Source organism: Syzygium oleosum, unplaced genomic scaffold (assembly GCF_021117445.2).
Source record: "Syzygium oleosum isolate NSW1041296 unplaced genomic scaffold, Sole_v2.1 Sole_v2.03, whole genome shotgun sequence".
Classification (NCBI taxonomy): Eukaryota; Viridiplantae; Streptophyta; class Magnoliopsida; order Myrtales; family Myrtaceae; genus Syzygium; species Syzygium oleosum.
Window position 1 is genome coordinate 4,944,288 of NW_026607487.1, and position 24,903 is coordinate 4,969,190.

The window sequence follows — 24,903 nt, forward strand, 5'->3', positions numbered from 1 at the left end:
ATATATCAGTTATAGGAAGATAGTAACCGTCAAGGGGGTGAGAAGAAAAAAGAGAGAAGAAAAAGTGAGTTTTTCTTTGTGGTGTTATCAATCTCTTTGTGCCCTACTCTTGAGAGAAAATTACTATTGTATTCCTATTTTCTTCGAAATCTAGTGAATTCATGGAGAGCTTCTATACAGAAACTTAGCCTAGGTTTGGATGAACTTCAATGACAAATTTTCAAGCGTGCTCTTCTTATTATGTTCTTTTATTATTAGGGTTAATACTACGAAAAACCTCAAATTGATCCATTTATGATAAATTTACCCAAAATAAATTTTTTGATCATAAAAAATCCAAACTGGTACACCAATGGCAATTTTACCCTCTGTTAGTTTCCATTAAATTTTACCGTCAAATTTCTTAGTTAGATGACACGTGACAGTTGACGGGTATACTAGTTTTGGGTTTTACCCTCCTCCGTCTGTCATAGGTGTACTATTTTGTAGTTTTTCGTAATATTAATCCAATTTAACGAAGGGAAATTTGTCACAAATGTACCAGTTTGAGATTTTTGTTGGTTAAAAAATTAGTTTATGGTAAATTTGTCATATGCATACCAGTTTAGGATTTTTTATAGTTAAAAAATTAGTTTGGGGTAAATTTATCATAAGAATACAAGTTTAAAGTTTTTCATGGTATGAACCAATATTATTATTGTTAGTATGGAGTGTTAGCTTGGGTTATTTTTTAAGAATCCGTGCGCGATTCCTAACTATCTTTATATAAGTGAGCAATATGGTTTTATCGTTGCTTGTGTTACGAGAAAGGTACTTTACTTTCACATCTAGAATCTTTTTTTTTTTGGTCTGTCATCTAGAATCTAATCAGTGAACATATTTCGCTTGATTAAATAAAACTTTTGACCCGTCAAGGGATTGCAGTATTCATTTTAAATTTGAAAAAAGATACTTTTGTCAAAGTTTCACATGGAAGGCATATTCCCCGTGTGTCGCCCCGATCAAGGGTTTTTCTTTTACTTTAAGTGGGTTGTGTGAACTCAATGACTAAAGAGTGCACGATTGGCCGATGCTAATGGAGAGGTGGTGGGCTTGAGGAGAAGAGGAGATAGGTGGTCTCTCTCCTTCCTTCCAAGTGGATGGTCTCATGGGTAAGGCATTGTTTTGCTCAACGACTCCCTCCCCGTTGATTTTCACTCCTCAGTCCTCATCTCAACATCGATGTCCAGTTCAGACCACCTTTGGACCAAAAGGTCGGTGCACCCAATAGGAATGTGACAAACAAAAACCGCAGCTTACACCCCCGAGACCGTGTTGTGCGTGGAAGTTTAGCACCCGCGGCGCCTTTTCGGTACCATATTTCTCGGTTGAAGTTCTTATCGAGCTACTTTTCACATATAATGAATATAAAGTTTCTTCTGAGTTCTGAAAATGTAAAGGTTCGTTATCGGTGAAAACAGTCGCATCGACGCATGGGCGCTGACGACCCCGCCCCAGGTGTGGTAGCTGTCAACATGTTTTTTTTATTGAAAATGAAGGCTATGCATGTGAGCATGATGCGCTTGTTGAATGCATTACCTGACAGGGGATCGAGATGACATTGTACTCATGGTGCATGCATGTACGATAGATGACATAGCACAAAGATGCATAAAATGAATTTTAAGATGGATCTAATCCCCTAAAAACCTCTCAACTTTAGATTCAGTCCCAATTATTACCCGAACTATGTTTTGTCTAAAAAAACTTCCAATTTTAGATTCAATTTCAGTATGTTCTGAACCTTTTTATTTTTGTCCTAAAAAAATCATCAACGATAACTCCGGTCCCAAATATGCCCCCGTTAGCCTTCCGTCCAAAAATCGCCGTAAGTCACCCTCAATTTCCCTAATTTCATATCAAAGAACAGTTTCATTTTGAAGATAATTTTACACGTGACCTTGCTGATGTGGATTTGTTACCGATGTAGAAATACCACGTCAAACAACTAATGGCAACTTTTTGGACAGAGAGTTAACGAGGCAGATTTGAGACTAGATTAAAAGTTGATAATTTTTACTTACACAAAAAAAAAAGGTTTGGGATAGATATGGAACTAGAGCTAAAGTTTGTAATATTTTTAGATAAAAAAAGAAGTTCAGGACAGAATAATAAACAGTGCACCATACGTGATACGGTGATGAATAGAATGATATTATGAAGTATGATACAATTAGTAGCATGGAAACATTATGATAGTATGAAATACGATGTGCGACGTAGTCAAATGCAAGAAACACATAAACATATGATAACATAACGATCGCAGCTGGTAAACTCATCGGTATTTGATCCACACAGTTGCTCATGTTCCAGACTCTCGCCATCTAGAGTACAAACATTCCGCTGATTTGCCTAGCACTACGACAATTGAGAAATCAATTCCGTCGAGTTAAGTATGATTGAACATGTGATAGGATCCACTGCACCAAGATTATCAATGAGCCCCGGTCATTAGTTTTCTAAAATTCAAAAGAAGAGCCGACGAAAAATTGGAGAGTCAACGAGGGGTAGATCGAGACACCTTAATGAAAAGGTGAAAGGGTATCAATAGTTCCGGTACGCTTACCCAAAAACGTAAAATCAACTTGTACTTTTTTTAAATCCAAAATCATCCCTATACTTTTTAAAATGTGCCACTGTTAGTCCTTTTGTATATACTTTTTTATCATCAATCGAATTTTGCTGATGTGGCTAATGTTAGACTATTTAAATATTGAACCATGCATTCATTTAACAGTTTAAGCTTTTAGAACGGTTGACGGTGATCCTACAAAATTTCACATGGTATCAGAGTTAGGGGGTCCTGAGTTCAAATTTTTCTGGGTCTCATTTGTTTCTCCAATTAAATATGTCCACGTTTAGTACTAGGCAAAAAAACCAGACTAAGCGTAAGGGGAAGTGTTAGACTTATTAAATATTAAATCACGCCTTCATCTAACAGCTTAAGTTTTAAGAACAGTTGGCGGTAGTTCCTCAAAATCTTACAGCCAACCAGATTATTGAGTTGGACATTGAAGTGCATGTGTTTTATTATTATTCACAAAATTTTTTCATGTGGTGTCGTTCCATCAGCCAACATAAAAATCGAGCTCACTACCAGAACTTCTTTGAGCTCGTGACCACGACCACCGGAGCTTCTTCAAGCTCGTGGCTATGGCAGCTCAAGCTTCTTTAAGGTCGGTCATGCTTTGAGTTTAGTCATGGCTGTTCGAGCTTTGTCAAGCTTCGCCATGAAAGTTGGAGCTTTTTTGAGCTCGTGGCCATGGCCGCTTGAGCTTCGTCGAGCTCGGCCATCGCCGCTAATTCGAGCTTTGTCCAGCTCAATTGTGGCCACTCAAGCTTCAATGAGCTCGTGGCCATAGCATATGGAGCTTCTTTGAGCTCGCCCTCCAACCGTCATGGCTGCTCAAGTTTCATCAAGCTCGGCCATGGCCATTCGAGTTTCGTCCAGCTCGACCATGGCCACTCGAGCTTCGTGAGCTCGCGGCCGCGGTGTTTGGAGCTTCTTTGAGCTTGTAGTCATGCCCACTCGAGCTTCATCAAGCTCGAAGCCATAACGATTCGTCGAGTGCATGACTATGGCCGCTTGAGGTTTTGCATGGGTGAAATTATCAGATTCTGTGGGTTTCTGTTGGGAAAATTACCAAAACAGTCCTAAACCTATTGTAATTGCGCCAATTCAATTATAAACCTTTTTTTGTGCCAATTCAGTCCTAAACCTTTTGTATTTATGCAAATTCAGTCCATTCAGCCAATTTTGGCTAGCCAGCGCTGATGTGGACGCCGATTGTCCGGCTAACACTAACGTAACAATTTTTAAATATTTTTTTATTCATTTTTTTTCCTATCTTCTTCCCTGGTCGGCACTGGCGAGGGCGAGCCTCACGATTGCTAGGCGAGGTCGGGCCTCGCCATGGCCGGGCGAGCTCGACCTCGCACAGCGACAGCGAGGTCTCGCTAGATCTGGGCGGCCTCGCCATTGCTAGGCGAGATCGAGCTTGCCCGACCATGGCGAGGCTCACCCTCACCGTCGGTGGGCGAGGTCGAGCTTCACCATGGCTTGGCGAGCTCGACCTCACCCAGCAACGGCGAGGCCACCCAGATCTGGTGACACCTCGCCGTTGCTGGGCGAGTGACGAGGCCGCCCAGATCTGGCGAGACCTCGCCGTCGGTGGGCGAGGTTGAGCTCGCTCGGCCATGGCGAGGCTCGTCCTCGCCCAGTCAGTGACGGCGAGGTCTCACCAGATCTGCGCGGCTTGGCCATCGCTGGGCGAGGTCCAGCTCGCCCATCTACGGCGAGGGTGAGCCTTGCCATGGCCGGGCGAGCTGGACCTCGCCCAGCGACAGCGAGGCCGCCCAAATCTAGCAATACCTCGCCGTCACTGGGTGAAGTCCAGCTCGCTTGGCCATGGCGAGGCTCGATCTTGCCCTCAACAATTGGGCAAGCTAGACCTTGCCCAGCGACGGCAAGCCTCGCCAGTGGCCAATGAGTTGAACCTCGCCAGCCTCAGCCCTTGGCCAATCGCTGGTCGCCGGACCGGCCAAGGAAGAAGATAGGAAAAAAAAGAGAGAAAAAAATATGTACTTAAAAATTGCTACGTCAACGTCAGCCGGTGTCTACATCAACGTCGGTCGGTGTCTACATCAACGTCGGCTGGCGTCTACGTTAGCGCCGATCGGCCAAAATTGGCTAGATGGATTAAATTGACACAAATACAAAAGGTTTAGAACTGAATTAGCACAAAAAAAAAGTTTATAACTGAATTGGCACAATTACAATAGGTTTATGACTGTTCTAGTAACTTTTCCGTTTCTGTTTGGATTTGATAAGGTTTAAGTGGACAAAGAAGAAGATAAAAAAAAATTTCCAAGTCAACAAATTTTAAAATGACAAAAAGCCAAGTTAGTAAATTTCCATCGGCATTAACGCCATGTTAGTATATTCCGTCACCGGATTAACTATGGATCACTAGTAACTTTTTAAAAAAAGCACAGGGATGATTCTGAAAAATAAATAAATAAATAAATGGACATTTTTTTTAAAAAAAAATTTGGACTAAAGTGTAAAGACCTACGGCGACATTCCTTAATAAAAATAGAGGGATATCCATCCTCCCCTATATTGAGCAGTGCATGCTCCCCTTACTTTAGAAGGACCACCTACTTTGCACAGTTCATTGTGGTGTTGCATCTTCCTACCACGGCCACCTCCGTGGTTACACCCCTCATTCACACCCCACCCATCCTTTTGGCGGGCTCGAAATTAGATCATCCAAGTATTTTTCTAGGAACTAGTCCCAAAATTGCATGCTCCATCAATGGTCTATATATATGTTCAACGACTTATTTTCCACAAAACTCGCTTCCCCCTTCCATTTCCTTTTTGTTTCATCTCCCTAAATTCACCAAATTTTAAATATTCTATATCCCCATCTTGAATGGCGAGCACTCCGAGATCATCGGACCCGGATGCCCGAGGTCCTAGAGTAGTAGTATTTGCAAACATTTCACTCGTATCGATCAGGCACTCGAATTACCGTTACTACCACTCATGGTTGACCCGGGACGAACGGACTACTCCCAACAAAATCAACCCCGTCATCCTCTGTTTCACGCCGATTTTCTTAAGCTTACTCCAGTTGAAGTATGGCGGGGCCGGCGCTTCTCCCTATAGGACGCACCCTGGGACCATGGGCTTCAGCATTGCCTGCTTGCTCGCGAGCTGCGTCGCCTATCTTCTGAAGAATGTGTACCTTCCCGATTCGTCTCTCCCCGGCGTCTATGGCCAAGCGCTCGAGCGAGTGACGCTGTTGCTCGCGTCGTTGTCGTTGGCGTCTCTGGTAACTCTGCTCCTGCCCAGCTCGTGGACCAAGTATTCCTATGTAGTATACATCTTTCTCTCCGTGGGAGTTGGGGCGCTGGTGTGTTCCGTGCTTCTCAAATGCAAGCTCGGTGCATCATCATCCGAGACCGGGACAGCCCACGGAAACTTACTCTTGCCTGGCGCGACGTCCGTTGACCAAGAAAGCGACCTCCCGGTCTAATCCCGGCAACGACACATTTAATGTTGTACTCGTGTGCAGGGTTGGTGGCACGGCGATTGCTTTTTCTATGTAAATTTTCACGAGTCGGATCGATGAATTTGAGTCTTGCTATATCATCGATCCGAATCAGTAACTTCTTTGACTTTAGGCGCCAAGCCAATTAGGCCTCGGATAGAGGATGCCCGACCGTGTTGTAAATTAGTGTGCACATTAAGAAACCCGATTTGTCAAATTCTCGTTGGATATCGGTATGATCTACATTATTGAATGTACGCTCGCAGTTGGCTACATTAATTTACAAATGAAATTCGTATGTCAATATTAATTTACGTAGCGTTATTCTGTACGTTGATAATCTCCTCATCCGCCTTCTCTCTCCTTAAGATAAGAAGAGGGCAAGTATAAGATTTTTTTTCTTTTCTTTTCTTGAGGAATATTTGAAAACGATAAATATTTCTTATTGAATTACCTTCTTTCTCTAGTGGATTTATTTTTTGCAACTCCAATTCTAGTCCACGGGGGCCGAGTCAGAGATAGAGGTCGCTGCTGGTCAGCGGAAACTGAATTCCAACCTGTCAAAGAAGTGGTCGGAAGGGGAAGATTGGTAATTCTGGATTCTAGGTCCTACGCTACCCTAGGCCTATTGACCCGATTTCAAAGAAATTACTCAACGAGCAACAAGTCGCAAGCTTTGTCGACGGTGGCCAGTCGCCAGCATAAAGGTAGAAGAAAAAAATAAAAGAAAAATCCGAAAAAAATCGAAAAAATATTCAAATATTATTAAAAATTATTCATGTCAGTGCCGGCAGTATCACGTAGGTCGGCCGGCGTCTACGTCAGCATTATCTAGCTAAAATTAACTGGAATAACTAAATTGATACGATATCAAAAGATTTAAAATTAAATTGACATCAATAAAATAGATTTAACATTTTTCTAAAAGTTTTCACCTTGGCCGATGGAAGAGTTCACTACTCTTCTTATGATTTTGGTTTCATTGTCGCAAGAAAAGAGGCGAAAAGAGAGAAGGAGGACAAATTAATGTTCGCAACATAGAATGTACGAGCTAAATGCGTCCGTGATCATGGAAATAAAAACCATGCTCAATAATGTCTATCCTATCATGAGGAATTTTAAGGCCAGTTCGGTACCAGAAAACAAGTCTAAGAGGTTATCATTCCAAATATTTCGTTCTCAAGTTTCTCTACTTTCATGATAGTTTGAAAACGAAAATAGCACTAGAAATGTATTGGGTCACGTTGTAAAACAAGGAAGTTGCCCCATTCTAGAGCCAACGGTTACTTTCCAAAGTTTTCGTTTCGAACGGGAACACAGTCAATCGTCAACACACAGATCGAGTTCGACGTGTACATCCCCACAAGTTCGGGCTTCATCGGCACGAAGCTTGGCATTGATTTTCTCTATAGCATGTTGTGACCCTGTAATGTCAGTCTCCAGAAAGAGAAAGAGAGGTAGAACTAAAGAGAATCTCAAAGTTCCAATGATTCTCGACACAACTATTATCCTCATGTCAATTCCGTGACTCAAGCAAGCGAAGCAAAGACAAGTCTCCTATTTAGTGCTTATTGAAGAGTGGACGTCCACAAAGGGTACAGAAGCTACTAAGCCAAACGGGGTCTCTCCCATTCTTGTCATTAGTAAGGTATTCACCAGTAGTCATTACAGGAACATTTCCCATTCTTGAAGTGATGAAAACTATTAGCATCTCGCACAACAATCTCTCTCTGAACTATTTTTGAAATGTGTTTTGTTACATTATGACAATCATTGCATACACACAAGTTCTTAATGATCCAAATCAAGCTTCCGGCTGGTGTACTTAAGAGCCCAAATGCAATAGCTAATCTCTCACTGTGTTCATCTACATCTTGAAGAATACAACTAGTATCAGGAACATAACCAGAAGCCTCAACTAGGAATTTAGGAAATCGATATTCAGTCTAAACATCTGATTCTGAACATTGGTGAATCTGAAAATATTTTGCATCCACTAAAATCATTAATGAAAGATATAAAAAATTAGGAATATCTCAATTCAATAAATTTAGAACTTGAATATGATTAAATATGAATTTCAGAACATATTGGCCCTATTCCACAAATAATATGGCGGCAAATTATGTATCGTTGTCATATATGTTGGAGTCCATCAACTTAACCCTAATGCCTCATACTCTTGGCGATCCAATCGTGGAAATTAATCCTAAATATTATTATTGAATCGTGGGAATTTCCGGATGTCACAAGCGGCACACAACATGTCGAATTTTTAATGGAGGGATAGCGAGCCTAGGTAGATTACCAGCATTTCGGGATGTTCTAGTCCTGGACACAGATCAACAAGTATGACATGATTTGTGCAACATTTTGGGGCTTAATCATCACCGGCAGCAAATCATATTCGGATGCGCTTTCTTGGTTGATCGAACCGTGGGTTCAATCAATTGGTTGCACCAGAGTTTCCTTTAAGTGATGAGCTAGTAGCAGAAACCGCGGACAATTATTACTGAAGTCAGTGAAGAAATTGCCGATGCCCTAAATGCAGTCTTGCCAAAGACATTTTGTGCCATTTTGGTCTATCTTGAGCAATTCTATACAGACCTGTTTCCTTTGAGTGTCGGCAACATCTTCAGAGCGCATCTTCCATGTCCGCTCGTAGGAAGAACTCAAGTCTAAGTGGATTTTCTTTGTGAGAAAGTACAAGCTGCATGAAAACGCGGCTGCTAGGCAAGCTTGCCTAAAATGAAATTTCTCCAATATGCTTTTAGTGGAAACCATCATTTCTTTGAACAAATACCAACGTCACCAAAAAGGTGTACTTCAAGCTTCAACTGGGTTACTTTCTGTATGGTTCATTTCCCATATCCGACCTTGGGAACGTCATATACGCATTAGAGAGATCGACTCATCTACCAACCCTATTGAGAGGTATTTGAAGCTCCAAGACAAATTGCCAAAATACTCTTTTCATGAGTGGGCAAACTTCATGTGTTCATGAAGAATGTGTTCTTAGCCGGCCTGCTCTCGATCCAAAACCATGAGGATACTCGTGCTATTTTTTGATATCTCTCCGGTGAGACCATGATGCTATGCCAAATTGCACACCGATGTTGAAAGGTGGCCAAGCACATACGCACGGAAGAATTTTTGGAAGACAAGCACTACGAGAAATACATGGCAAATTTGAAATCCAGAGTCCTTGGAGAAAGAAGCTGAAGCTTGTATACTAGACCGATCTTCAAGATGTTCTAAGAGGGTTTATCAATCGCCTGACTGGCAATCAAAGAAAGTGGGGGCATGGTGACTTTTCGTGAGTTTGACCTAACAAGGCAGTGCTAAGACAGACACCATCAAGTTTGATCCTTCCAATTTGACATTGGCATGTAGACGTGGGAAATTCAAGTCGGTCGGTATTTTAAGTACTCACTTCCAAGAATATCTTCAAGATACGGTTTCACTACTCATTGACCCATGAACAAAATTTTCCAAAGTTAGGCTGCTAGTGGACACCCAAATACAAGACTGCTCGTGATAAAATTCCGGTCAATTCGTTTATCGGTGAGTTTTTGCAAAAGTCTTTGCATGTCGCCCATAGATGCGGAACTAAGAAAAGAGAATATCAAAAATTCAATTAAAGAAAACACATTTTTTTTATTAGAGGCACTCTCTAAAATATTGCTAAGGAGAACTTCTTTCACTCTAACTCAAGTGAGAGCACTCCATGGCTATTTATAGCCCCAAGAGGAAGATAGTCCTGTCTCCTAGATGATTCTAGAACACCACTTCTTTCACTATGGATGCACATTATAATCTTCTTCTGAAATATTAACGTGAACTTCATTGCAGTTTTTGTGCTTGGTCATGAGATATGAGTGCTTTGTCATGAGATGTGTGTGTGAATAGGTAGTTAAAACTTTTTGTTTGGTTCATTAATATTTTTTAGAATTTCAATAAAACAGTCTGCATGATGATTCATGACCTTTTACGATACAAACTTCCTTATAGAAAAAGATATTAATTTGTCGATCAATCTATATCCATATAAACATATCTATTATCCAAGCTCCCTTTAATAAAAGGCCCTTGCCCGCCTCCTATTCCTTTATTGATCGATTCAGGTGTGTAACGATTGAATTTATCTTTAGCTATAAGGTTATATACCCTAGACACAACTCCGCACCTACTCATACATCTAATTTCGAACTAGCTAAGTAATGAAGAGGTCCAAATTTTCTACTTATTTCTATCTCCTTCTAAGTTTCATAATTTGCTAACTTTACTTCTTACCAAACATAAGTTGTCTGTTTAACTAAGTGAGTCTAACAATGCTTAATGGTAAGTAGCTTGAAAAATGTCGATGCAATTAATAGCACATCATACCAAAAAAAGAAAATGATCTGGACAATCCGAAGCAGCACGTCAATGCTTTACTCCTTTCACTGAAAACGATCCCCATGTGTTCTTTTTTTTTTTTTCTCCTTTGGAAGAAAACAAAGAAATTTGTAATCAATGTGGATGGATTATGATATGTGGTGGTCCATGAGTGCCTACCTAAAATTGGATACGTACCCTGACTTTCTTTTTGATTATAAAAATGATATGACGGTCGAACAAAGAGTTAAGTAATTTATAGCAAGATTTATATCCTGCTTAATAAAAAAATGAAATTTTTTTATGTTTTCTGTTAGCCCAATTTAAATGAACTTCTTCAACATTACTGAATATAGTAGCTAAAACACGGACCGGGGAATCTCAATATATCAGAAATTTCACACTACCGGTAAAGAACTCTGTTTTTCTTTAACTTAATCAATCAAGACGGCATGCATTTCATATATGTTTTGATCCCCGATGTCTTTTGGTAAATTATGTGGTAAAAATTGGCTGATGCATCCTGTAGGCTGTATGAACTAAATGAGTAGAGAGCACATAATTTGGGTGATGCTGATTAAGTGAGAGGTGGAGTTGAGGGGAAGCCGAGGACATAGGTGGTCTCTCTTCTTCCCAATGGATGGTCTTTTGGGTGGGGCACTGTTTTGCTCAACGAATCCCTCCTCGTTGATTTTCACTCCTCAGTCCTCATCTCAGACGTCCATTTCCAGAGACCACCTGTGGGAAAAGGTAGGTGCATCTATTAGGAATGTGAAAAACCAAACCTGCTTTTGGCAGCTCGAATTACGAAGCCCGGAGAGAAAACGATCAGATATATATTATTCTATCCGATATTTAGTGACATCCCATAAATAGGATAAACATGAATGAGTCGTGATAAAATGGTTTATAGCGTCTCTGGTAAATCCTAAGTCGACAACCTGAGGTCACCGAGCACCTAAGATCCTAGGACATTCCTTAATCCTAAGTATGGGGCAAGTTAGGGGCTCAATCGAAAACCTGAAAGAAAGCCCTAAGTGCTGGCAGGAAGTTCGCAAGCTAATTGAAATGGTCAATTAGTCTCAACGCCACAAAACCAGATTCTAAAGTCCAGAGATTTAATTACGTATGGGCAAGATAAGCATCCCGGTGACATGTGGGGAAGGTTAGCACCCCCGAGAGTCTTAATATGCATAGACACGACATGTCGTGCATGACGTGGCAAGTATGCATGATATAATGGTGAGTGGAATGATATTGTGAAAGTCCGATTCGAGTAACATCGCGATGACATGACGACACAAAGAAGTCATGATGTGTGGCCCCTAGTGAAAATGCAAGAACTACATAACAAATCATAGCATGACGATCAAGGTTGGTAAGCCCATCCATATTCTGCACACACAGTCGTTTATGTTCCGGACTCTCACCATCTAGGGTGCAGTATTCCATTTTATAATTCCATCCAATTGAATCTGAACGTACTTGTCAGAGCATCCACGATACCGGGACCATGAATGAACTTGGTCAATAGTTTTCTGAAAATCACAACTACAGCCGAAGAAAAATCAGAGAGTCAACAAATAAGGGAGAGACCAAGCCACAGTAAGAATTAGGTGAAATAGTACCAATAGTCTCTATACTATTGTCCAAACTTCAAAACGGCCCCTAAGTTCTTTTTTTGGTCGAAAATTATCGCAAGACCTTTTAAAATGTCCCATAGTCAATCCATCATACTTTTCTATTGCCGGTCGATTTTTGTTGAAGTAGACAGTTGGATTGCTGAATTTGACATCATGATTTGCAAAACTTTCTTATGTGGTGTTGCACCAAAATAAAAACTCAAGATAGAGAGATTTGGAGCTCTGGTCGTAGCAGCTGGAGTTTACGCAGACTCGCGGGCATTGACCACTCAAGGCGAGAGCTTCTTTGAGATCGTGACCATGGCCGTTTGAACGCTCGAGCTTCTTCAGCTCAGTCATGGCTACCCAAGCTTCATCGAGATCGACCATGACCTCTCGAACTTTGTCAAGCTCGTGGCCACCGTAGCTGGAGCTTTTTCCAGCTCCTGGCCATGGCAGCTCGAGCTTTGTAGAGCTCGGCCATGGCGGCTGGAGGTTCTTTGAGCTTGCGGCATAGCTACTCGAGTTTCGTGAATTCCAGTAGCCATGTCCATTTGAGTTTCGTCTGGCTCGACCATGGCCGCTGGAGCTTCGTGTCAGCTGATTTCGTTACCAGATCAACCAGGGATGGTGGGTGACTTATTTTGGACAGACCACCTTTCTCGCCTGATTCATTGACCCGCGAGGTTGTTGCATCTTCAGAGTACGACCACCTCTGTTTCTACACTGCTCATATTCACACCCCAGCTTTTGCTTTGCACGAATTTAGATCATCCAAGTATTTTTGTAAGAACTATTCCCAAACTTAATGCTCCATCAATGATTGACCCACTATTAAAAATGCTCTAGGACTTATTATCCACAAAACACGCTTCTCTCACATATAAATCGTAAACTCACATATAAATAGTCTTGAATGGTAAGCGCTCCAAGATCATCGGACCCAGATGCGCGTGGTCCTATAGTTGTATTAGCAAAGTTGCACTCGTATCGATCAGACACTGAAACAATTATTACTACAACTCATGGTCGACCCAGCGCAAACGGACTATTTCCGACAGAATCAACTCCAGCATCCTCTGTTTCACGCCCCTTTTCCTGAGCTTACTCCAGTTGAAGAGTATGGCGGGATAGTGCTTCTCCGTATAGGACACACCCCATGACCATGGACTTCAGCATTGTCTGCTTGCTCACGAGATGTCTCGCTTTTCTTCTCAACAATGGATGCCTTCCTGATTCTTCTCTCCCCAGTGTCTTTGGCCAAGCCCTCGAGCGTGCGACTCTGTTGCTCGGATCGCTGTCGTTTTTTTCTCTAGTTACTCTGCTTCTGCCTAGCTCATGGATGCCCGTATTCCTATGTAGTATATATCTTTCTCTCGGTGGGAGTTGGGGCACTGGTGTGCTCTATGCCTTTCGAATGCAAGCTCTGTACATTATGCGAGACCGGGGCATCATGAGGAAACTTGCTTTTGTCGAGCGCGTTGTCTGTTGACCAAGAAATCGACCTCCTGGTCTAAACCCTTTAACGTTGTACTTGTACGTGGTCGGTCGCATGCCGGTTGCTTATCCTATGTAGTTTAACACGAGGAATACTTTCATCCACCGGACTCACGCATCTGAGACCAAATGTACTGTGGATTCGAACTAGTATCATTTTGACTTTGGGCCCGAGAGTCATGCTGCCGAGTCACATAGGCCTCGGATAGTTGATGCCCGACTCTATTGTAAATTTGTGAGCAGAACAATAAATCTGATGTGTCAAACTCTTATTGGATCAATTATGACCTATTTACTGAAATTCACACTTAGCAATATACTACATTAGTTTACAAATCAGATTTGTAGGTCAACATTAACACACCTAGCATTATTATTCCTGACATTAATAATCTGCCCATCTATCTTCTCTCCCAGATGCACCCGTAGTCATCCCATCACTAGGAAGCGTGGCATTATCATGACATTTAACAATCCCCACAAGTTCGGGCTTCATCAGCACGAAGCTTGGCATTGATTTTCTCTGTAGCATGTGGTGTCCCTATAATGTTAGTCTCCATTTTGTGAGGTAGAACCAAAGACAATCCCAAAATAGGTTATTCACCAATAGTCATTACAGGAACATTTCCCGTTCTTGAAGTGATGAAAACGATTAGCATCTCGTACAACAATCTCTCTCTGAACTATTTTTGAAATGTATTTGGTTACATTATGACAATCGTTGCATACACGCAAGTTCTTGATGATCCGAATCAAGCTTCCGGCTGGTGTACTTAAGAGCCCAAATGCAATAGCTAATCTCTCACTGTGACCCCAAAGCAACTTAACCTTCATTGATTCATCTACATCTCGAATAATACAACTAGTATCAGGAACATAACCAGAAGCCTCAACTTCAGTTTTCAAATTGTCCACGGTTTCATCTATCTCCATGTGCTTTGGATGTGAGCTGTCTCCAGCCAAAAATGTGTGCAACTGGTTACCAATTTCTATCAAACTGTATCCAGGGGTTTTTTTCAACCCACATTGCCTCATAATTCGTCGAACCTGATCTACCTTATCCCATTGTCTTGCTACAGCATATATATTTGAAAGCACTACGTAAACACCCGGATTGGCAGCACCAAGACACAGCAATTTGTCTGCAGTCTTGACACCTAAATTGACATTCTTGTGAGTCCGACATCCATTTAGAAGAGCTTCGAGAGAAGCACTGCTTGATTTGAAAGGCATTTCTTCAACCAAAGCCTCTGCTTCCCCAAGACGGCCTGCTCGACTAAGAAGGTCCACAAAGCAAGCATAGAGCTTCTCACTTTGTCTAATGTTGTGGTCTTTCTGCATGCTGCGAAATAGTGCAACTCCCTCTTCCACCAGGCCTGAGTGATTGCAAGCAGTTAAAAGAGAAATAAAAGTGCTTTCGTTAGGCGAGACTCCTTCCTCTTTCATTTGGTTAAAGGCAGCAAGAGCTCGCTCCCCAAAGCCATGCATACCATAACTACCTATTAAGGAATTCCATAATACGACATCTTTTTCACGAACAGGTGAATAATGAATTACTCTATCTGCATATTCAACCTTTCCGCATTTAGCATACATATCAATAAGTGCCGTCATGTTCACAACACTCAAAGCATAGCCATTACGTAGTAGGTGAGCATGGATGCTCTTCCCCTTCTTCAAAGATCCCAAGTGGGCACAGCAATGGACTAAGCTAACCAGAGTAATGGAATTGGCAGCGACTCCCTCCTGTTGCATATCAGAAAATAGTCTCAAGGCTTCCTCGGCAAGCCCATTCTGTGCCAACCCAACAAGCATTGCTGTCCATGTTATCACGTTCTTGTTAGGTGTTCTGTTAAAGACTGACAAGGCCAGATTCAGGGCATCGCATTTTGAGTACAGGTCCACAAGAGCAGTGCACAAAATAACATCCAACTCAAGACCAGCTCTATATACAAAACCGTGGAGCATCTTTCCACTTTCAAAATTTGCTGTTAAAGCACAACCATGGAGAAGGCTGACCACAGTCCCTGAATCGAACCTGCAATGATTTTTAAGCAGTTGAAAGAAAAGTTCAAAAGCTTCATGCACAAAACCATTTTGGACATATCCAGAGATCATGGCATTCCAAGACACCAAATTTCTCATTGTCATACTGTCAAAAACTAGACGAGCATTCACAACATCACCCAACTTAGCATACATATTGACCAGGGATGTGAGAACCAAAACATCGTTACCCATCTCCAAGCACAGTACAAACCCATGAACCGATTTGCCTAGATCCAAATTCCCAACTCTCTCGCAGGCTTGAATTATGCTCGTCATTGTCACAGGACTGGGCCTAACGCCATATTTACACATCTCGAAGAACAAAATGAAGGCATCATTAAACTGTCTTGCCTGCACATACCCGCCAATCATTGAATTCCAACAGACAACATCTCTCTCAGGGAGACCATCAAAAACCATTCTTGCTTCTTTCACCTTCCCAAACTTCATCAGAAAATTTACCATCGAACTCGCGAGAAACTGATTCCTCTGAATTCCCTTGTTAACGGCAATGGTTATAATGTCCATGCCCCTCTCGTAATCAGACACCATCGAGCAAGCCTTCAATGCGAAATTGCAAGCTCGGCCATCAATCTCCAAATCACGGGACCTCATCAACTCGAAAAACGCGAGGGCCTCACCGTACAGCTCACATCTCAGATACCCAACAAGCAAAGCGGCGCACACCGACGCTTCCGGGTGGGGAATTTGATCGAACACCCCGCGCGCATATCCCAGGCAACCCAAATCTCGATACGCCCTGACAAGTTCAGCAGCCGAACGCTGTTCACCGTAAATGCCGTTGACGACGATCCGAGCATGGACGGACTTGACTCCGACGACGTCCTCGGAGAACTCCCGCAGAAGAGACGAGAAACGACCGGAGGGAGCATCTCCGAGGGAGAGAGAACGGAACGAGAACGCAGAATAGAAGGGAACTCTGGAGGGTGTCTTCTGAGGGAGACGAAAGATTCGAAACAATGGCGATGGCATGAAGAAGAAGAAGAAGAAGAAGAAGAAGGGTATAGCATGAACGCTCTATGAAGAGAGGCCATCAGCTACAAGGTGGTCATTGGAAGATTGGCGTGATTTTTTGTATGTGTAAAATCATCTCTAGAGAAGAGATTAGAGCGGCAGAGAACTAGACATGGACATGGACATTTTGTTTTGTATTCCTTTTTCTGTGATTTTTTTTTATCAAATTGTTCAGTCAGAGTTGTGAACTTTTTTTTTGCAATTGAATCTTTAAAGTACATGTTTTTTCTTTCTTCCATTAAAATTAAAACATAATTATTGACATGAATTAACACATGAGCGTCGACGTCAATGCTGAAGAAAGAGAAAAGAGAGAAGACATGGGAGGCAACCGGAAGTGGTGCCGGTAGGGTCCCGATCTAGTTGGGGTTGCACAACCAGGCCAAATGACCCTAGGCATCACCTAGCTGGGGTCGCCTGGCTCGGGTCGCCAACCCATTGGGTCGCGCCACCCGTGCCATCAATCGTAGGGTTTGTGCGATCCTTGCTGATGCTTGGCCCGGCCAAAGATCACTAACCCCAAGTCGGATTTGGCCTGGGACATGCGATTTAGGCCTGATCTTGTTTTTTCTCTCTCGAAGTTCCATTTTTTTAAAACGATTTTTTGTTTTATTTTAATATTCATTATATTTTTGATAATTTTGACAAAATCGAGAAAATATTCGAGTGATTTACTCGGATAAAAGATTTGCTATTTCATTAGGAATAAATTAGAAATGAAAAAAAACTATTATTGCAAATCAAACTCACAAATTTTCTAGAGATATTAGAATTAAACCCGATCTTGCTCCGGCGTCTAACGGGCCCGTCCAAGTTTGACCCATTTGAGATTTTTTGGATAAGTTTGGACAACGACATATATTGAGTTAAACCTGATAAAAAAAATTTTGTCCACAAATGTCTTATGAATGGCAGGATTGGACAAAAATTCATGCTCAATTTTGAAACCCGACCCGACTCCGACCCAGACTCCAACCCACCGGCGGCCGCTAATTGTAATAGCCGCCGGCGACGGAATGGCCCTGTTGGACCGTCCCATGACCGCGGGTGCGCATCCCGACAAAAGGGACGGTCGTGTAGTAACCGTTGTGTGCGCCCCCACGCCCCTTTGGTCAGTGTCGGACTCAGCTTCGTTCTTTCAAAAGGAGGAGGAGGAGGAGGAGCCCTTGCCGCATCTCCCCTTCCCTTTCACACACCCCCACCCCGCTCCTCCTTGCCGCATCTCACTTCCCTCTTCACACCCCTCTCTCTCTCTCTCTCTCTCTCTCTCGCAGACCCAGTAGCGAGTGAGTCTACACTCTCCCACTTCGAAGCTCTTTCCCATCTTGCGAGCACATCGAGATCACGGCGATCTGATTTCTGGGTGGGGGACCATTTTCGGCTTCCGGTGGTCCTGCTAGTTCCCCCGTGTCTCTGCCGGCTTCTGGGAAGCAAGAACACTCGCTCGACGCCTCGGCGGCTTGGCTTTGGCTGTGTCTGGATCGCCGCCGGAGGAGGGTCGGTCCCATTTTCTTGAATTTTTCCTTTTGCGACAGCTCGTCGGGTTCTTGGGGTTTTGACAACGTTTCGTCCAGCTTGGGCTGGTACGTTAAAAATCGCTGCTTTCCCATTTTTACCTTCGGTTGTTTTGTTCTTTTCTGATGCGTTGGGGTTCTTTTTTGGATGCTGGTGTTTAGTTTCTCTCGGCTGGTCTCCATTTAGAATTTTTATTTTTTTGTTTTTGGAATCTTGGGCATTGATTTGTTCGAATCGGTTCTCTTCTGCGGCGATTATATAGATTTCGGGCACAAATTATGTGGGTCATGTTCTCGAGCATGGAAATCAACTGTTCTGTGATGCAAGTTTGAATTTTTGGATTACTCTAGTGTATAAATGGGACCGGCTGAGTCAGGTATGTTTCAAGTAAATGCTTAAATTGTGAAAGATGATCTGAAATTGGGAGCTGTCGTGAGCTCATGAAGTCGAAATCATGCTAGTTGACCTTTTCCCTTTGCTTTTACTGGTAACATTTTCTTCATCGTTTGATGCCTCATTTGGTTTATTTGTGCCAATGTTCTTTTTCTCCTGAGAGAAGATATTTGTGCCGATGGTGCACTATAACAACTGGCCAACTCCTTGTGGAGTTTTTCGATGGGTTGAGATGTAGATGGGTGCTTTTGACTGTAGCTTGTAACTATTTTTACTGTTGGACTTGAGGTCATTGTACCACAGATATAGAAGCCTGTGGGAGAATTGTTTATTCTTTTTTTGTTAGGAATGGATGGTGGAGGGGATGGGATTGCTTTAGTGGGTTTGTACTGAAATGTTCTTATTCAACTACTATCTGCTAATTACAATTTCAATTAAATAATCAAAGCAAAGTTGGTTACGGGTTCTTATATCACATCCCATATTACTGAACAAGGCAGTAAACTTAAAAAGTCCTTTTATCTCAAATTGCTTGTTTTCTGAAGGCATACGTGTCTGGCTTAAGGTTAAACTATGTCTCCGTAATGCAGTGATATATGGTTTTCTTGGTGAACGTGGAGTGACCAAATGCTGCCTACTTAATAACTTGTGATGCAAACATGGACAAAACTACGGATTGTCCGTATCCCGGATGCTTCTTTTGCGTCATGAAGGAGGGAAACCCAAGCAAACGTAGAGCAAGCATTCTGAAATTCTTTAGAGAACTGCCTTCACAAGATGACAATGGGCAGGTCCTACCTATTAGTGGCCTTTGGAACACTGCAATGGCTCATCCTAATGACCCTGAGTTTATCGAATTGGGAATTTTCGAGTGCATGGCTGCCCTTATATGGAAGGGTCTTAGGAATCGCCGCTGGCTTTCGCACGACCAAAATATTTACATCCCTTATTATGCAGCTCATATAATTGGATCGTACACCATGAACATGGAAGAATTTGCTGAGAGAGCTGTACATGCTGGGGTGATCCCACCTCTAATAGAGCTTTTAAGTGGTAGATTGACTTGGGTTGAGCAGCGGGTGGCATTGCGAGCACTGGGACACTTGGCTACATATGCCAGCACTTTCCCAACAGTTGCTAGTCACAGTGAAATCCTCGAGCTCTCCATTCAGCTAGCGATGAGTTCTTTAGAGATAGTTTATTCTCATTTTTATCAGGATATCGACAGAAGACTTAGCTATCACTGCGACCTCCTCACCCGTGGCATGGGCGGTGTTGAGATGGAATCTAGAAAAGCAGAGGAATGGGCTAGTCAGCTGCAGTGCTGGGCTCTTCAGCTCATAAATTGTTTTGCTTTTAAGCCTGAATTTCTTCCTGCCATATGTAAGCCAGAGTTCTTGGTGAAATTACCTGGAATGTGGGGTGGACTTGTTAATGAGAACTCCCCTGCTGGAATTGGTTTGCTGAGAACTATTTGTCATCATAAGATTGGTCGGGGAGCTGTTGCTAGTTGTCCTGGTATAGTTGAAGCATTGTGTAATATTGCTCGTTCATCAGATGATTGGCAATACATGGCTATTGACTGTCTTCTCTGGTTGCTCCAAGACCCAAATACTTCCCACAAGGTAATGTTTTCATTTTTTGTAAGCTCAATAAACATGATTATTTGTATCTTCATCTTTTCAGACATCATGTACTTAATCATCTCAATTGCCTATCCTCTTTCATGCTCAAAGAGGTTACCACGTTAAGATCTTTATTTCTTTTGTGATTGTGACGATTTGTGAATTATTGTTGTATTGTCAGATTTATCATCTTCACTTATGATGGAATTTCTTTAACGAATCACCCTATGGGCAGTCTTCTTATAGGAAAATTGAATTAAGCAACATTTAAAGTCACATGGTCCCTATTCTGTAAGACAAACTATTCGTGAAGCATGTTAGTCATAAATATGAAAATATGTTTGCAAGGTAACACACAACAATTCGACTTAACTGGTCCAACTATGAGATCATTTGTATTTTCTCAACTTGCATTTATTCTTCGAGCCTTTGTGATGCTTGGGACCTGAAAGTCTCCTATTGTGCTCTGGCTTTCTCTTGTGTGCTGCTTGTGGGACAGCAGAAAAACACCTTAGACTCAAAAAATCTCAAAACTGCATGCTTTTCCTTTTACCATTTTGGGAACAAATACATTCATTTCTTGGGGTCTTGTCCACTAGGAAGAGGCATGTAGTGAACTGTGATCTTGAACTGATTTATAGAGCAATAAGCTGAACATTGTCTTTGAACTGAGGGGATGTCTTTAAATTTTGAGAATTATTTGGTATAAACCAGTTTACAGTGAAGACTCAATTTTGAAAATTTTTATACTGTCATACAGGAATATGCATTGGAAAAATGAGACATGTTAGCTCTGTTTGACAGAATAATCATGTTAACAGAAAGTTGATCAGAATGACTATTTTATATACAGATAAAGTTTACCTTGTGCTTCTTGTAGTTATGTGAAATATAGTTTCAATTAAATTCAATCACTTTTGGGTGTATAAAAGAAATATTTAGGACCCGTTGTCAATCCGGCATGTGACATTTTGACTACGCTCATTCGCGAAAGGGATAATACTAGCTCTGATACCATGTTAGAAAGTCCAACCCAAAAGCTTAAGCTGATAGGTGGAGGAGACCACATGAATATAAAGAGCATTTACGATCCGTTGTCAATCGATGTGGGATAATACTTCAACAGTTGGTATTTGGAAGAAGTATGCCTGTTTGAGGGAGGTTGAACCTCACACTTTGGCTTATTAAAAGACAACCGATAACTCCCATTATAGACTAGAGCTCATTTCACAGACTGTCTTTGGGAGCTGTTGTTAATTTTTGGCTTCAGTTTTTTACCTTCCCTGTAACTTTTGACCTTTGAGATTTGACTTTTATTTTACAAACTTAGATTTGTTGCCAATAGTTCTAATGTTGAATACTTCAAATCCTCAAAAACATATAGTCATGTATATTTAAAGTTATTTAAAAAAAATTCAGTACAATTCTATGTACTAAAAGCCATAAGTTGGTAAGTTAGGGCAGGCTTCTGCCTTATCAGAAACTATAATTTGCAATTGTAGATCCTTGTTCTGTGCCCTTGTAATGATATGAACTCACATTCGAGATGTGTAATAGAAAGGAATTCTTTCGTCTGAATGAGCTATCCAATCATGCACTTTGTAAGATCAATTTGACAATAAGCCTCTCTCTTTTTCTGTTCATATGAAATTACCCCTCTTCTTTTTTATGTGAAGTAAATAGTTCGACCCTCAGATGTATGGATTGAGGTGGAAGATATATGACCTCAAAAGCTGACTGCATTCATCAATTCTCTGAGAATTAACTCAAATAGAAATTGAGTCGGCTTTTAGATATTCCCTCTATTCCTAGCTTTTTTCAGCCTTGTTTTGCTCTCTCTCTCTCTCTCTCTATTGAGGCTCAAAAAGTCAATAAGTCATTGGTATGACATGTTTTAAAAAATTTCTGACATGCATGATGTTTAATTTTAGTGGCAGATTTATATATCTTGATCAGACTCTGCTTCTTGTCCTATATGAATTTATCCGAATGCAGGATTCGCCAGAAATGTTTTATCTATGAATGCCTGTTTAAGTTCTGTAGTTAAATTCTTCTGATCTGTTCTGTAGGCGGTTGACGAAGCAGTACCTGCACTAGTAGATCTTTCAGAAATTACTGCTCTTGGTGATCACAAAAAACTTGGAGATTCAATCGTCAATGTTCTTGAGGAATGTATCCAATTGCAAGCCACAGGTCCCAATTCTCTCAACAGTCGCACAAAGGAACACATTGATGATCTCTTAAGTTCCCGACAGAGACTGAAATGGGAGAAAAATATGCCTAAAGAGGATCTCCATATTAAGCAAGCTGCCAGTCTGGTGGTTAAGCTTGAAGGAAATTCACTGTTCTCATCAGGGGATATAGCTGGAGCAGCTTCAAAGTACTCAGAAGCATTGGCACTATGTCCAATGAGGTCTAAAAGAGAGAGAGCAGTCCTTTACAGTAACCGAGCGCAATGTTATCTTCTGTTGCAACAACCTTTAGCTGCCATAAGTGATGCGACACGTGCACTTGGCCTTCACACCCCTCTTAATCGTCATGCTAAAAGTCTCTGGAGGAGAGCGCAAGCTTATGACATGCTTGGCTTAGCTAAAGAAAGCTTATTAGATGCAATTTTGTTCATAAATGAGTGCTCTCAGTCTAATGATCCAGATCTGTCATTGAGGCAAAATAAGGTTCCTGACTATGCTGAGAGATTGGTCAAGAAGCAGATGCGTGCAGCTTGGTTATTTAGGGAAGCAGCAACTAAACATGGAGGTGTCCGTGGTGAGGGTGATTCCCATGCCATCTACGGTCAAGAATCTGATGATTCTGAATGGGAGACAGCCAGTGAAAGTGATATTGCAGATGATGGAAGAGATGAAATGGATGAAGATGACGAGAACGAGAGCGAATGGAAGAATGAGGATGAACAAAAAGAAAAAGCTTTGAAAAAAGGTACTCGTCGAAGGTTCATCACTTAATACCCTCTAGGCGTTCAATTTCATACAGCCTTTTTCTTCTTCACCGGACACATAGACAAAAGACGACTTCTTTCTTTCCACTTATTTTCCATTTATTTGCCTTTTTCATGTGTGTGTCCTTTGATTTTGAAATAAATGTTAGTTTCTTTCCTCTCGGCTTCTAGCTTATTGTGGAATGTCCATGTATCAGCTGAACTCTTAATGTGTATTGAACTTGTAAGATTGCACAGACATCAAGCGTGGAAAAAATTTGCTGCTTCTGGAAGATGAACCGTGAAATTGTGGTTGAATGGAGACTTTAATGGAGTTGAAGCTGTGCCTAATGCTGCATTAGTCTGTGTAAGAGTGTTCGGTTCCAGTGTTTTTTCCTTGGCAGTCCCCTGCAAACCCATCCAATCATCATCAGGAGAAGCAGTTTGGAAAATTTTCAGGTATTGCTCTTGAAAGAATGTGATCTGTGGCCTCTCTCCCAATAGAATTTTTTGCTATTTTTCAAGTGTAAAAAGTATTTTTGAAGTTTTTGGTAAACGAGTCTTCTTTTGGCTTTCTTTGTGTTGCTCAATTACTTCCTTTCTGGAGGTGATATGAGAGGCTTGTGTGCATAAACGAGTCTTCTTTTGGCTTTCTTTGTGGTACTCATTTTACTTCCTTTCTGGAGGTGATTTGAGAGGCTTGTGTGCATATATGATCATCAGGGTTCTTGTGCTTTGGACAATGAGTTTGCGAAGTTTGATATAATTCTCATTATCAAGTTCCTGTCTGGTTAGCATTTCCCTTTCCTGTCTTACTTTGTTTTTTTGGAAAGCTTATTGCCACTTCTTGTTGCCTATTCCGGTTGCTGTATTACTGATCTTTGCAAAGTCTGTCCAGCAACGCATTTAGCTTACATGCATAATAACAAGGCAAGAATTCAAGAATTGAGAAAGAGCTAATGAGAAGATTTCATTCCCTGACATAATGTAGTTTGGAGTGTTCCTGGTCCGGTTTACTTGCGTTCAGTTCAGTGATTTTTTTTATTTATTCAAACCGAACTCGTTGGTCCTAATGTCTATAAGAGAATGAAGAATAACAAAAGCTCAACGCCTTCTTGTACTTCTCGCATATATAGAATTTAACAGTATTTCCTCGCTCCCTTTCTTCAAAAGGATTGATTGGTCATCATCTGTGCTTTATGTAGCTAATGCATGCTTGCTGTCTACACTCTCACTTCGATTAGTCCCAGGTCTTTGCATGTTACCTCCTTACAATGTCTTTCGTAAGTTCATATTGCTCTATATCTATCCTTAACGTCTTCTTCGCGTCTTTTTAGTCTGTCGTTGCCCCTTGATATTTTACTTTCTAGATTTTGTTTGATCTAAGTCATACAGCGTACGTCATTCCCTATTCTTCATTGACATCTCTTTATTTTAGAGCACCCGAAGGCCCTCTTGGCAAACAAATATTTGTTTTCCGATACGTGTTTCTTGCCTTAACCCGTGCTCGATTATTCTTTCCCCAAGCTTTCATTATATGACTCATCGGCTTTATCGTCCCTGTGGTAGACACAATTTCGGATGTTAAGTAATCCAATTCGAAGATCATTTGCTCTTCCATTCATCCTTTTCAAAGCATAAAAAGCTTTTTTTTTCCCCCTATATCCATTGATCGAACGAGTAAATTTTGCACTCTTTGTAATCACACAACACCCGTGATGAGCTATTTTCCTCCTAGATTTCGTTCAAGAGCA

General features: G+C 41.5%; 2 protein-coding genes across 5 annotated transcripts; one reads left to right on the forward strand and one right to left on the reverse strand.

Annotated features, from left to right (window-relative positions):
• Positions 1-14,156: 14,156 nt before the first annotated feature.
• On the reverse strand, positions 14,157-16,767 carry LOC115680918 (pentatricopeptide repeat-containing protein At3g12770-like). The gene has a single exon (XM_030604757.2). The coding sequence runs from the start codon at positions 16,637-16,639 to the stop codon at positions 14,198-14,200; it is 2,442 nt and encodes an 813-aa protein (XP_030460617.1). The 5' UTR covers positions 16,640-16,767; the 3' UTR covers positions 14,157-14,197.
• Positions 16,768-17,778: 1,011 nt separating this feature from the next.
• On the forward strand, positions 17,779-23,928 carry LOC115681007 (uncharacterized). 4 transcript variants are annotated; one of them, XM_056309487.1, is made up of 4 exons: positions 17,779-18,264; positions 19,135-20,214; positions 22,284-23,151; positions 23,399-23,928. In XM_056309487.1, the coding sequence occupies exons 2-4, from the start codon at positions 19,249-19,251 to the stop codon at positions 23,452-23,454; spliced, it is 1,890 nt and encodes a 629-aa protein (XP_056165462.1). In that variant the 5' UTR covers positions 17,779-18,264; positions 19,135-19,248; the 3' UTR covers positions 23,455-23,928. The 4 variants fall into 4 exon arrangements, with proteins under 4 accessions (XP_056165462.1, XP_056165463.1, XP_030460711.1 ...); XM_056309488.1 differs by having other exon boundaries at positions 19,155-20,214; XM_030604851.2 differs by having other exon boundaries at positions 19,180-20,214.
• Positions 23,929-24,903: the final 975 nt, after the last annotated feature.